A 15,281-nucleotide genomic window follows, 5' to 3' on the forward strand; every position below is an offset into this window, starting at 1 on the left:
GCACAAAGGAAAAGAGATTTACAAGAGCATCAGGCATTTGTGCCCCTATACTATGGGAACACCATTCACATGTGGCACAGAACCTGGCGCAGGCAAGAGAGAAAGAGCACCAAAAAGAGCAGATTTTAAATGATGGACTCCTCTTCTGAGAACTGTCTCAAGTACTGAGCTCTTTCTTCTTGTCTGTGTTTCCTGACATGGAGAGGGGCAAAGTGAACAAAAGCCTGCTCCAGGGCTTCTTTTCTTTATGCTGCTCATCAGTGTAATATGAACACTACTTCATCTGGGCAGTCAGGTCAATTATCTTTTAGATATTAAAGTGGCATAAATGAGAAATGTTAGCCCATCACATAGGCTAGCAGACCCAATTCACATGTCCCTGGAGGTTAGCTAGGAAAGTGGTACAAAGGTTTCCAAAATGCACCTATTCATAAAATAAATGATATACTGCTTTCTTGGTTCCCAGATACCTCTCTCCCATATCAACCTTCATAAGGACCTTTTAGGTTTTCTCAGTTTAGATGGCCAAGATTTCATCAGGATAAAATCAGAATATTGTATACTTACGTATACTTATGATTTTAGTTTATTAGTAAGAGATGGTCCTTTCATACCTGATAAATAGGATAGTTATGTTACTGGATTATCAGAATTTTTTATTTATCTATCTTTCTACAGTGTAACTTAAGAGTTGAAAAATAGTAATTGCAATTGAGAGAAACAAATTTTAACTTCAAATAATAGAATACAGTAAAATTAAACTAATTTAGGAAATTGTTATGAGAAGAATCCTTAATTAGTAGGAACATGAAAATTAAGTCAAATCACCGTGAACATTCTTAAAATGCTACACAAGCTGTAAGGCAATGGGATATAAGACTTTGTCTAGTGCTCAAAAACTTTAGTGTATCAGATGTTGAAAACAAAGAGTAAATATCCATGAATGAAACCACTACAGGAAATACGCTGATACACGTACCCTTTGTCTTTTGCATGCACGTCAGCACCATGCTGGAGAAGAAGCTGAACGATCCGAACTCGGTTGTAGCCCGCTGCTAGATGTAAAGGAGTTGACTAGATAGAAAAGAGAAAGAAAAATGTATCCCCCTCTTCAGGTAAATAATTGTTGCTTTGGCATCTAATCTGTATTTATTTATTTAAAGACAATGAGTGTTAACATACACAGAAAATACTGAGGTGAAGTGCCAAAAATTCCTATTTCCTAACTGGATGAGAGACAATTCACTCATCTCAGGAGTAAATTCTAACTTCAGTGCCATTCACCTACTTCTCCTACTGGTTTTCCAAGGCCTTCAGTTATCAAGCCCTACCCTACCTATTCCACATTATTTCTTAATTTCTTTCCATCATGGACCATTCCTACTGTTCTGGGAAGACATGTCGGGGCTCATATTGCTCATAATTGGAAACATTCTTCTTTATGTTACTTGCATCCTGTCCACCTTTCAAATTCTAACTTTTCAATCCCAATTCTATCATAAAGAGCTGGCTGTCAAAATTTCTCTTTAATAGGAAAAGCTGAAAATCATCTCTGAAGAATATTTGAAGAAATTCTAGTGGAAACAAAAAAGACAATGGACCGTATTCATTCCATTAGGTTGCTAGTAATGGGTCAGAATTAATTTCCTATCTTGGATACGATGAAATATGCCAAGATAGTATATAATTCTTCTATTTTATGTACTGCATATGCAGTATAAATACAGGAGGAAAATAAAGTTTCTTCCCAACTAATTTCTGCCACATTTTAATTTGAACCAAGTTATTAAAAGGTGCTCTGCTCACATATAATATGATAATTAAAATAATCAAACGTGTCCTCACCTTTTAAAAAAAATCAGAAATAACATTACTTTAATTAAAAGTTTCTTTGCAACCATAGCAATTTTCCCATCTCTGCTCATTTATTTAAAGTTTCAGTACTGTAATGGCTTTTCACACAGGGTCTAATATACTTTAATGTACTACCATGTCTCATGTCTTCTATTTTGGGCCTTGGGATTTAATAAGATTTTCAATTTATTTTCTTCACATGTTTTGATACAATAGAATTACTTAATACTGTGCTATTACTGCTTTCAAGGCACTCCATACATTTTATATGTTCTGACAGTCTCTAAGTTTAGGAACTATTTTTGAGCAATACACAGCTAATAATGAGGTCAGATAGTTTGGAAAAGAGTCCTGAATAGGAAGTCAGGAAACATGATCACAGTCCTGGACTTGTGGAACTCTGAAAGTTATATTACCTACATAGCTCAGCTTCCTCACATGTAAAATGGAGATAAAACCACCCATCCTAGCTATTTCAAAAGTGCATGAAAAGTTTTCTCCCACATATACCCACATACCTTTAAAATGTAAAATGCCATATAAAAACAGATGACTAAAATTTCTGAATCATCAAACAAGCAGCCCATCCAAGTTTCTGCCTTCAGACACCTGTCAAATGTTACTGTAAATGATACCTCTAGGGACTACCAAATTATTTTCAGGGCTTATTTTCCCCATCCTTTAACATTTTAAAGATGTTGTTTCACTATCTTCTGGCTTGCATTGTTTCAGACTAGAAATCTGCCTACATGCTATCCTTACTCCTATGTACATGTGATTTTTGTTCTGGATACATTCATAATTTCTCTTTATCACAGACTTTAAGAAATTTGACTTGTGCTGTACCTTGGTACAGTTTTTTTTTTTTTTTCCTTCTTTTTTTGGTGTATGTGTGTGCTTGGGGCTGGCTGAGCTTCTTCGATCTATTATTTACAGTTTTCATCAAATTTGTAAAACTTTCAGCTATTATTTCCTCAAATATTTTTTCTGCCCTCTCTCTTACCATTCTCTCTTTTGGGGACTCCAATTGTACAGATGTTAGGTTGTTTTCAAAGCTTGTGTTTAAGCTTTGTAAGCAGGACCAGAGCAGCCTTTGTTCTAGGACTAATTTTCCCCTTCTACTGAAGCATTACCCTTTTGAGTACTCTATGATATCTAATGAATTATGAGGTTTGTCCCTTCTGGCTGGTGGCAACAGAAATGATTAAAGTCTCTGTGAGTTGCTAGGATTGTTACCTCTAATCCTTTTGGGCGGTTCCTTTATCAGCCTCAGGTAGTTTCCTCATATCTGTATCAATCAGTACTCAGCTGAAGATAGTAAGGGGATCCTTTGCAGCTCTCTGGAGCTCTCTTCTCTGTGCAGCTCTCCCTTCCCTGGTCCTCCACCTTGCTAACTCTTGCCACCTTGGTCTCCTCAATCTTCTAATTCCATCTTCTCAAGTCAGGGAAACCACTGGGTGCCTCCTGGATTTTCCCTCCCTGCATCAAGGCCTGGAAATTCTTTCTAGGCAGCAACTTGGAGCAATCACAGAACTCACCTTATTTGATTCCTATCACTCAAGGATCACTACTATGTACTGCCTGATGTTCAACTTCTGAAAACCAGTTTCATATATTTTATCCAGTTTTTTTTTTTTAATTGTTTCAGGAAGGAAGGTAAATCTAGTTCCTGTCACTCCTTCTTGGCCCACTTTCAGGGCTGAATTTGACTTTAAACTGCAGTTGGGAAGCTTCCTCAAGAGATAGTAACTGCTTTGGATGAATGGTCAATGTGTCAGTAAGCTCTCAAAGGACATAGCTGACATTTAATATTATAATGAAAAGGTGACAATTTCATTGCTGATGCACAAAAAGATTTTCTTTTTTCATATTAAGTATCTCTTACAAAATTTTATTTGTATATAGTTGGGTCAATAATAGTATTTATTTCTTATTCTTGAAAATAAACTAAGTCCCTAAATGAATGAATACATATACACACACACTAATTGTTCATATAGAAGGCCAAATCAAAAAATTATATCTAGTTTCTGGATTTTAAAAAATCATTATGAGACTAAAAATTATCTATAATGCTTTGAAAATGGTAATATAATTTTTAATCTGTATAATTTTAAAACTTATATAACTCAAATAAACTAGAAGGCTCTGTAATTGAAATAGTAGAAAGTGATAGAAGGCCTGAAAAAGAGCAGTTGTTAAAAAATGAAGTTGAGGAGTGAGTGTCAAAAACTATTAGGAAGGAGAATTGCTAGAATCTGATAATTGATAATAAGTAGTAAGGGATATAGCAGCTTCCAGTTTGGAAATGTCAGTGATAGAGGAAGGAAAAGAAGAAGGGAGGGAGGGAGAGAGGGAAGAAGAGAAGGGAAGGGAAGGGAAGGGAAGGAAAGGGAAGCCAAAGGGAGAGAATGTGAGGTTTGGGTTTATTGTGTTTGAGTGCCTATACGATACCCTAGTGGTAATGGGACTAAGAATGGAGTTTTGGAAAGATCACTCTGGTTACTCAGTAGAGAATAAACTGGAGAGGGAGGGCAAATCTAACGACAGGAAGACCTGAATAGAAGGCTGCAGGACTAATCTAGGAGGGAGATAATGACAGTGTCAGTTAGCAAAATGGTAGCAGCATCTAAGTAGAGGTAGTTGAGCTATGGGAGTGGATGAACTCACAGGGAGAGTGAGTACAGAACAAGCAGGATGAAACTTTCTGAGGAGTCATTCCAATGTGGATGCTAACTGTGCAAACTAAATAGTATCATTGGAAGGCACATAAAAATCTGTGAAATGCCTGCAATAAATTTGAGGAAATGGTATAAAGCAAAAAGAAAAAGTACAAATTGAGAACAAACAATGATTTGAACAAGCTTATACTACTAAGAGTCCAGGAGTTTTTCCTCTAGAAAAAAATTTATCACTAAACATTATATACTAAATGCTATCTTCTGATGCAAAGCAATTAAAATCATGTGATCTAGTGAATGGTTACCACATAGTGCCAACTTTATACCTCAACTACCAAATGGCATAGCAACGATAAGAGTAATTTTCTAAATGCTAGGATAATTAACAGAGTGTAATTTTGGTTTGGAAAAAAAAGGAAAGCAGGCCCATTTGTAAAATACTCACACATGTTACTCGATAATTTTGTGTTGGCTGTAAACTAGCAAACACAAGAATCAAACATTTAAGGCATCACTGTGCACAAGACAGCAGTCACTGTCAGTTTACACACCTCATCTTTATTCTTAAAACAGATATTTTGTTGGGAATACTTTAAAAGTCAAACATGTAGAGCGATAAAAAGAATAAAATAGGGGGTTTCCCTGGTGGCGCAGTGGTTGAGAATCTGCATGCTACTGCAGGGGACACGGGTTCAAGCCCTGGTCTGGGAAGATCCCACATGCCGTGGAGCAACTAGGCCCGTGAGCCACAACTACTGAGCCTGCGCGTCTGGAGCCTGTGCTCCGCAACAAGAGAGGCTGCGATAGCGAGAGGCCAGCGCACCGCAATGAAGAGTGGCCCCCGCTTGCCACAACTAGAGAAAGCCCTCGCACAGAAACGAAGACCCAACACAGCAAAAATAAATAAATAAACTCCTACCCACAACATCTTCTTTAAAAAAAAAAAAAAAAAGAATAAAATAAAAAACATGTAGGGTGATAAAGTATGAAACAACTGCAAATATAAAAACTCTATCAAAAACCCATCTTAATATTATTCTGCTGTAAGAGAAATGTTATTACTAATATTTTCATATCGTAAAATGTTTACAGAAAAAAGAATCCTTACTTAAATAAATCTCATAATTCAAAGTTTTCTCCTTGGAATCAGGCCATAGGAAACAATAAACTTATATATATACATTTATCTTTGCTTTTTATGATATAGATTTGCAGCATACAATAATGCATTAACTTATCCTACACATACATGCATAGTTAAAATAGGAACAACTGACAACCTGTTATAAAACTGTGGATGCAACTTTAACAGAAGTGCAGGCACCACAATATAAGGAAGTGAGTAGAGGCTTTTAAGCCTTGGGTTTGCATTCCTCCTCTGCAAAATTTACAAGGTATATGGCTTTGGACTAACTTCTTAATGTCTCTGAGCCTTGGTTTCTAATATCTGTAAAATGAGAATTATAATTCCTACCATATAAGGCTATTTCATGCATTATAGATAACTATATAAAGCACCTAATACAGTATCACATAGAAAAAGCTCAACAAATGGTGGTTATTACTTATTATCACCTTATTAAGTATCTTAGAAGTTATTTCTTAACGGTCATTTATCAGTCCTCATCTTACTTTACCTATCAGCATCATCTGACATAGCTGAGCACTTCTTCCTTCTTGAAATGTTTTCCCCTTGGAAACCTAGGACACCTAGGTACCCACACTTCTTTTCTGGTTGCTCCTCACTTTCTTGACATTGGAGAACTCCAGGACTGTGTCCTTAGATCTCTTTTCCTCATTATCTACACTCACTCTTTTGGTGATCTCATGCAGTCTTGGGGCTCTAAACATTTATATGCTGACAACTCCTCAATTCTATCTCCAGTTCAGTCTTCTTTGCTGAACTCCAAACTCTCATAATCTAACGTGCTACTTGACATCACCTTACGGATATACAGGAGACACTGCATGCTTATCATGTCCCAAACTGAGCTCTTAGTATTCCCTCCAAAAGCTACTCTGCAGAATTTCCTATTGCTGTTAATGGCAACTCCATCCTTTTAGTTACTCAGGTCAAAAACTTTGATAGTCTTTCTTGACTGTCATCTTTCTCTCACACACTATGCTCACTGCATCAGACTATTTCTGTTGGCTTTATCTCCAAAGCCTCTTGAGAATCCCATCACTTCTCACCACATCTACTGTCACTATCCTGGTCTAAGCACCATCCTCTCTCAGCTGATTGGTTGTAACAGCCTCCTTGCTTCCAGCATAATTCTCTGAGAGCCTACGAAACAGAGCAGCAGAGTGATCCTGTTAAAATGTTAGATGCTCCGGTCCTCAGCTCAAAATCTTCCAATGGCTCTTCATCTCACTCTAAGTAAAGCTGAAGTCTTTACAATGATCTAGAAGGCCACAGACAATCTCTCAGTACTACCTCCAACTTTCTGACCTCATCGTTCACTCTGGTTCACTCCAAACAGCTCAACTGCCACAATTATTAATTTGCTAAAAAAACTAAAGGCCTACAAATAACAAAATATTTTCCCACTTAAATTTAATTTCACACATGACTCCTTAACAAATCCGAACAATGGAAGACAAAGTATTCCTAAGGATTAAATATCAAAGCAAGAAAATCCTATAGATACACAATGCAGCCATCACCTTTGGAAGACCTATATTTTATTATGTGCCTAGAATATCAAAATTTAATTTCCAAATATTTTTTTCCTACTGAGCAAAGAAATCATGAAAACTACGTCTCAAGATTTAAATGTATTGTTACATATTCAATCCTAAGGGAATTTTAGCATTTAACACAAAACACACATGGCTATCTCACAAATGACTGCTGGGTACTGGGGAAAGGTTCCTCAGTTTGTTAGTACTGAGAAAGCTTTTGAAGTTAACACAGAGACAGAATATCCCAATCTTTACAGCACTTCTCATCTAAGAAACATAAAATATTATAAAAATTCTTAATTTCTTAAGGCTATTATTATTGTTCTATTTTTATAAAGTACAGGCATACCTCAGAAATATTGTGGGTTTTGTTCCAGACCACTGCAATAAAGTGAATATCGCAATAAAGTGAGTCACAAATTTTTTTGGTTTCCCAGTGCATACAAAAGTTATATTTACACTATGCTGTAGTCTGTTAAGTGTGTAATAGTGTTATGTCTAAAAAAATGTACATATCTTAGTTAAAAAATACATTATTAAAATGCTAACCATCATCTGAGCCTTCAGCAAGTCGTAGTAGTAACATCAAAGACCACTGATCACCATAACAAATAGAGTAATGAAAAAGTTTGAAATATTGTGAGAATCACCAAAATGTGACACAGAAACATGAAGTGAGCAAATGCTGCTGGAAAAATGGCGCCAATAAACTTGCTCAACGCAGAGTTGCCACAAATCTTCCATCTGTAAAAACACAGTGTCTGAGAAGTACACTAAAGCGAAGCGTAAAATGAGGTCTGCCTGTACAAAATTTGCGGCAATCCTTAAACAAGATTTTAAAATGAGATTCCAAAATACCAGTACTCCAGATAAATATCTCCTTTCCTCTTATTCTGTCTTTGGACAGTACTTTTGCAACAAAAAGTGGTCACTAAAAAGATTGCCAAAGACAGTCTTAAAACTATTTGCCACAATCTTTTACTGTAACACTTGTCATGAAATCATATAGTTAAATACCTATGTGTCTGTCTCCTCTAATCCACTGTGAGCTCATTGAGAATGAACAGCATATCTTAATTTTACGTTAGAAGGCTTAACACAGTGTCTCATACTAGTAAAAAAAGAAATGAAAGTTATGGTTAGCTTTTGATTTACGTTAATAAAAGAGAACAGGGGATATGAATAATCCAGCTTGGTGAATTTGATTTTGAATTTGTGTGAAAGATTTACACCACATTTCAACACAGGCCTGTGTGATGTTTGAAGCGTTCCCTAGGAAAGAACAAAACCACAACTGAGAAGCCAGGATGTAAGTCATCAGAGAGCTGCCTAACTGCATGATGTGTAGTGTACTGAGGTTTTCTTTAAGATTTCCACTTTGACCTAGATCAAATCCTCCTGAATTTTTCAGATTAGGCTAACCAATTCATCCTGGTTTGCCCGAGACATTCTTAGTCTCAGGAAAGCCACGCATCCCAGGAAAACTGGGATTGTTGATCACCCTACTCTAGCTAGGCTTAATGCTGAATGAGTTTCTTGGTTTCCGGAGCTGTCCCAAGTCAGAAAGTAGCGTGTGTGTCTGTGTGTGTGTGCCCACCTGCAAGGGCACACATGCATTCAGAATAAGGCAAGACTTACTACTTTACCAAATCAGGAGAAGAATCATAAAACTTTATCATCTGCTCAGATCTTTCAGTGTTCACCTGAACATCCATGTACTCATCACCCAGATTCAACAATCACTTATTATTAAGACTTTGTTACACTGGCTTCTGTTATCTCTTTTATTTTCCCCACTGAAGTATTCTGGAGCAAATTCAAGACACTACATACTTCTGTAGGTGCCTCTAAAAATTATGGGCAATTTCTTAAAAAACCCCGATATTATTACATCTAATAAAATAGTGGTAAATCTTTGGTATCATCTAATGCCCATGTCAGTATTCAAATTTCCTGTCTGTCTCAAAAACTTTTAAAAGTTCATTTGCCGGATGTCAGGAAGAATACATTTGGTTATTGGGCCGTTATGTTTCCCCAAATCTACGACAGTCTTTGTCCCTCCTTTCTTTCTTTTTCTACAATACTGACAACTCTCCTTCTGCAATTTGCTTTTCTTCTCTCAAAATATTAGCACATAGAGGTCTATCTTATTCTCTGGATAGTATTTCCATCGTGTAGCTGCATCGTAATTATTTAACCATCACCTTATAAATGGACATTTACAAATGTTCCAGCTCTGCTCTGGTTATCTTAACAAAACACATCTCATTCAAACTTATCATTTGGTTAAGATAGATCAGTGTTCCCCTTCTACAAATAAAATACTGTATCAGCCTTTAATACAAAACTCCCAGGAAGATATAATAACTGCATAATCAGAGCTTATTAAATTTCTTTTAGGCACAGAGACATGATTAATCGGCTTGTGAGGTACAGCTAAGAAGTTCTTTGAGACAGTGATACTTAAATCAGAATCAAGCCAAATTAAAAGCTAGAGAATCAATACGGGCATGAGTGCATGGAAATAAATATATCTCATCGCTGATGCCTGTCTTCTGAAGAGGTATTTTAAGTAGTACCATAATAAAGATTAGACAGTCTCCTTGAAGTTTCTCAACTCTTGGGCTATTCTAATAATAATTTAAAAGAGAAACTATCTGGAGAATGAAAATTGATGAACCAAAGTAGAAATAAAATTTTAAAAAGATACTTTATTCACACCTTCCCCCCAAACTATATCTCCTTTAACTTGTCTCTTCTACAGAATACACTTTACTAGATCCTCTAATAATAATGACTTCTTTCCCATCATGAGTCTTTTTTTCTGGTCCTGGGATTCTTGGTCAACAGTTCTCTAAAGCACAGTGCCTAGAGCTAAATACACCTAATAATAGATACGGTCCCATCACAGCAGATTAAATCAGGACTAGCTTCATAAATAGACATATTACTCCTACAACCTAACAGTGTTTAACGTATTAATGTTTTGAAGTCACTATCTCTGTAATGGGAGGGAGTTGGGTAACAATAGTACTGGCTTCCTCACAGTGTTATTTTCTGGCTAAAATGAAATAAAACATATAAAAACATTTTGAAAATACCAAGTATTTTATTGAAATAACAGCTAAAATCTACTGTGTACTTTCTATGTATTAACTTGTTTACTTTACACAACTACTACCAGAACTAGAAACTATTATTACCTCCATATAACAAATGAGGAAACTGAGAAACAGGGGGGTTAATACAGCAAGTTAATAGCACAGTCAGAGATCATATGCAGGTAAGTCTGACTTCAGAACTCTCATTCTGCCTTCCTTCCTTTCCTTTGGCTGGGCACTCAGGTTCTAGATAGTATGATAGTATGTTCAGAAATGGATCAGTATGGCTGAGAGGCAGGAAGAATTACTCTTGGTAGGCAGGGATTACTTTGGTAGTTCTGACTCAACTCAGCACTCAGATCAAACCCTATCAATACTGAGAGTGTGACCATACTGTTGGATGAATGCCCCAGAAAGGTAGGACTTTTTTTTTTTTTAATTTGAAGTATAGTTGATTTACATTGTTGTGTTAATTTCAGGCATACAGCAAGGTGATTCACATATATATCCTTTTTCAGATTCTTTTCCATTATAGGTTATTACAAGATATTGAATATAGTTCCCTGTGCTATACACTAGGTCCTTGTTGTTTATCTATTTTATATATAGTACTGTTAATCCCAAATTCCTAATTTATATCTCCCCTGCCTCTTCACTTTGGTAACCATAGTTTGTTTTCTATGTCTGTAAGTCTATTTCTGTTTTGTAATTAAGTTCATTTTAGATTCCACATACAATTTGTATCATATGATATTTGTCTTTCTCTGTCTTACTTCACTCTAGGTCCATCCATGTTGCTGCAAATAGCATTATTTCATCCATTTTTATGGCTGAGTAATATTCCACTGTATGTATGTATCTTCTTTATCCATTCATCTATCTGTTGATGGTCATTTAGGTTGCTTCCATGTCCTGGCTATTGTAAATAGTGCTGCTATGAACATTGGGGTGTATGTATCTTTTCGACTTAAAGTTTTCATCTTTTCTGGATATATGCCCAGGTGTGGGAATACTGGATCATATGTTAACTCTATTTTTAGTTTTTTAAGAAACCATACTGTTCTCCATAGTGGCTGCACCAACTTACATTTTCACCAACAGTGTAGGAGGGTTCCCTAGAAATGTAGGACTTCTTAACAAAAGAAGTTATTTAAAATAATAAGCATGAGGACTTCCATGGTAGCGCAGTGGTTAAGAATCTGCCTGCCAATGCAGGGGACACAGGTTCAAGCCCTGGTCCGGTAAGATTCCACATGCCGCAGAGCAACTAAGCCTGTGTGCCACAACTACTGAAGCCTGCGCGCCTAGAGCCCGTGCTCCACAACAAAGAGAAGCCACCACAATGAGAAGCCCGCGCATTGAAACGAAGAGTAGTCCCTGCTTGCCGCAACTAGAGGAAGCCCAGGAGCAGCAACAGAGACCCAACGCAGCCAAAAAATAAAATAAAATAGGGCTTCCCTGGTGGCGCAGTGGTTGAGAGTCCGCCTGCCAATGCAGGGAACACGGGTTCGTGCCCCGGTCCGGGAGGATCCCACATGCCACGGAGCGGCTGGGCCCGTGAGCCATGGCCGCTGAGCCTGCGTGTCCGGAGCCTGTGCTCCGCAACGGGAGAGGCCACAACAGTGAGAGGCCCACATACCACAAATAATAATAATAATAATAATAAGCATCAGGGGACGTGGAGGAATAACAGAATATTGAAACTGGAGAAGAAAATTTACCTGCTTCTTTCCTAGTGCTGGATTTTTCTATGTATCTCTAACAGTCATTTGGTCTTTTCTTGAACTAAATCCCTCCAATTGATTCAACTGCTTCTTCCAGAATAATTTCTTGACTACCTTCCTGGTCACCATCCCTCCTTAAATTGTGAAACCCTAAGTTTGGTGCTAAATCCAGATATGGTCTGGCTATGCATTCAAGCAGAGCCAGATGACAACCTGTCAGCATTACAGTAAAGCTTCCAGCATTGCACTGGGAGGTTGGACTAGTTGGCATTTAAGTCCTCTTCCAAATAAAGTTCTGTGAGGTAGAATAATGATTGATATTTTAGTCTCAAAGAGTATGCTTTTCCAAAGTAACATATGTAGTCATCTTTAGGAAGGAACCTAAGGCATTTGAAAATTTGTAGAATTTATGAAATATCTCATAAAACAAAATTTCTGTACTTCAATTGCCTTATATAGTAAAAGTTTATTTTTTAAAATGAGTCTATAAAGGACTATCCTTACTTTAAGTCTTATGTATGGGGAAGAGAAGGATAGGGGAAAGGAAATGAACAGACAATAAAGAGCGGGTAATCCACAGGGTAATTTTGTGAGGGTAAAGCTCTGAATGCCAACTTAATTAAATTTTAACTCAACATTATCATTGTGGAAACTCCAAGGGGATTCTTCAACAGCCAGAAATTTGTGTTTCTCTTTTTCAGCCTCAGAATCAGCTGAAGAATTGAAATGTATGCATGAAAATGAGTTTCTAGTGTCCTCTCATAGGGTTTATATGGGAAAGAAAAAAGAATGCTTAGCACTTTCAGAAGGTGCAACATTAATTTTGCATTGCTTAATGAGAAACAGCTGGCAGACTTTATGGACATCAAATTTCTTGGTCTGACAGTAACCTGATGTCTTATACTTTTCAAAAGAAAAGTTTTCACACTACTCAAACCTCACATGAATTCCTTTTTATAATTAATATTTACAATCTTAAGTTTTCAAATCTAAACATCAAAGATTCTAACTAACGTTCAACAGATAGATGACTTATTCTGGAATTACAAGGAAACAAGTCCACCAATTGTCATTTAAAGATTATTTATGGGGAAATCATTCCACCTTAGATCCTTGGACAGTCATTTTAACCGTATAAACTAGAGAATGAGAAATTCTGTTATCTGATTGTAGTGTGCTTCAGAGCTCTAGGGCTTGGGAGACATGCTGTTACCTCAAAGTTCCTTCAGTGATCGAGTCCTGACATTTCTGAGTTTGCACATGTGAATTCAGCAGCCAAAGGCGGCCAGGAGCAGAGGTCTCTAGCTCTATTCCCTGCGGAAGCCTCCTTACCCAATTCTAATGGGTATTGAACCCTCTCAGACACTAGGAGATTACTTTAGGGGAATTTTTATGGTATTCAGAGTAGGGTATTACCATGTTACTACTGAAAAATTAAAGCATCTTTACAAAAGGAAAATCAACATATGAAGTATTTTATATTTAGTCTATTTCCAAATTTACTAATTTGACTACCCAATATGTATTTCAAATAATTATGCACGGTATTTATAGTGTTTTTAAAGTTTTACTATTGATGCCATTCTTAGCAGAGAAAGACATTTTCTTATTAGTCACTGAAAATAGCCTTCTTTTAAAAAGGATATTAAGATTCTTGATACTTTTAGAAATTTCCTTTTATAATTCTAAATTAATTAAGCAAGTGAGAGAATGGATGAATATGCTTCAGAGGTGGGGGAGGGGAAATTTCCTGAACAATTATTATACTTCTTTAAAAAAGAAAAAAAAAGTAGCATACAAAAATAACCAGGTGAGTGTGTCCGCCCTTCCAGTTTACATGTTGAAGACCTGACCCTCAACATGATGGGATTTGGAGACAGGGCCTTCAGGAGGTAATTAGGGCTAGATGAGGTCATGAGGGTAGAAGCCCTCATAATGGGATTAGTGCCCCTTACAAAGAAGAGAGAGCCAAGAGCTCTCTTTCTCTCTCAGCAAAAAGGCAGCCCTCCACAAGCCAGGAACCCAGTATGGTATGGCAGCCCGAGCTAACTGAGATACCAGGTAACTGGTACACAATGAATTAAGAAATTAATTGTTTATATTGTTTTCACATTATGGCCAAACAACTGTTTCTAATAATACCAATTCAAAGCTACAGATAATATCAGAGTTCTCAAATCCATAATGAACTCTCCACTTTTTGCTGCCTTTCCTTAGGCCAGAAGAGTTTCTGACATCAGACTTCTTTTTGTAACTAAGCAAGCCTTTTTCACATACTAAGGTTCACCCTTTACTAAAAGGATTTAAAAACTTTTTGCGGAATAATCTACTGTCAACTGACATTAACTAAACAGTTTAAGCCAGAGAGACCATAATCAAATCATAATCATTAGAGGCCTATTTTTTTTTTTTTTTTTTTTTTTGCGGTGAGCGGGCCTCTCACTGCCGTGCCCTCTCCTGTTGCAGAGCACAGGCTCCAGACGCGCAGGCTCAGCGGCCATGGCTCACGGGCCTAGCCACTCTGCGGCATGTGGGATCTTCCCGGACCGGGGCACGAACACGTGACCCCTGCATCGGCAGGCGGACTCTCAAGCACTGCGCCACCAGGGAAGTCCTAGAGGGCTGTTTTAAAATACCTTTATTATGTAATAATTAATAAATAACTATATGTAAATAACACAATTCCACTCACTGAAGAACTAGGACATCAACAATAGCATAAAGTGACCTTCTGTGTTTCTACCTGATCTCCTATTCCCTTGCCACTCTGCCAGATGGATGTTTTTCAAGCTACTGCTGCAGCTGTAATCTAACCTACCCTATAAAGTCTGGTATACTTGGAGAGTCAGAAGAAGCACTTTAAACTTAGATGCTTACAATTTTAAAAGGATATACTGAAATATCACTTTTGTAATTTGGCTTCTAAATCAAATTTTAATAATGAATCATGTTCCCAGCAAAATGATTTAGTACTCGCTCCTTTTTTATCCCTCAACTAGTCTAATATTGAAAAGTGCAGGAAACTTGTGGTTTTGGATATGAGTATAGGAGAAACCAAAGTCCAGAGGAGGGCGGCTAAGCTGAGCTTGACTGAATTCCTAAGTTTTACCACCTGCTTTTTAACACAGGTCCCTTCCTACTAAAAACTCTTTTCTCAAAGAGAAAAACAGAACATAGTTGGCATGGGTACTAATTACCCTCACCAGGAGACATGTCATGCTCGACAAAATAGAGAC

General features: G+C 37.1%; 1 protein-coding gene across 1 annotated transcript in view; it reads right to left on the reverse strand.

Moving 5' to 3' along the window:
• Positions 1-15,281, reverse strand: part of TNKS (tankyrase) — a 176,230-nt gene that overhangs the window by 67,991 nt on the left and 92,958 nt on the right. The window contains exon 6 of the mRNA XM_060001288.1: positions 980-1,074. Coding sequence (XP_059857271.1) covers positions 980-1,074 — 95 coding nt within the window. The remainder of the gene's footprint in view (positions 1-979; positions 1,075-15,281) is intronic.

The sequence above is a fragment of the Delphinus delphis genome, chromosome 21, assembly GCF_949987515.2.
Source record: "Delphinus delphis chromosome 21, mDelDel1.2, whole genome shotgun sequence".
Lineage (NCBI taxonomy): Eukaryota > Metazoa > Chordata > Mammalia > Artiodactyla > Delphinidae > Delphinus > Delphinus delphis.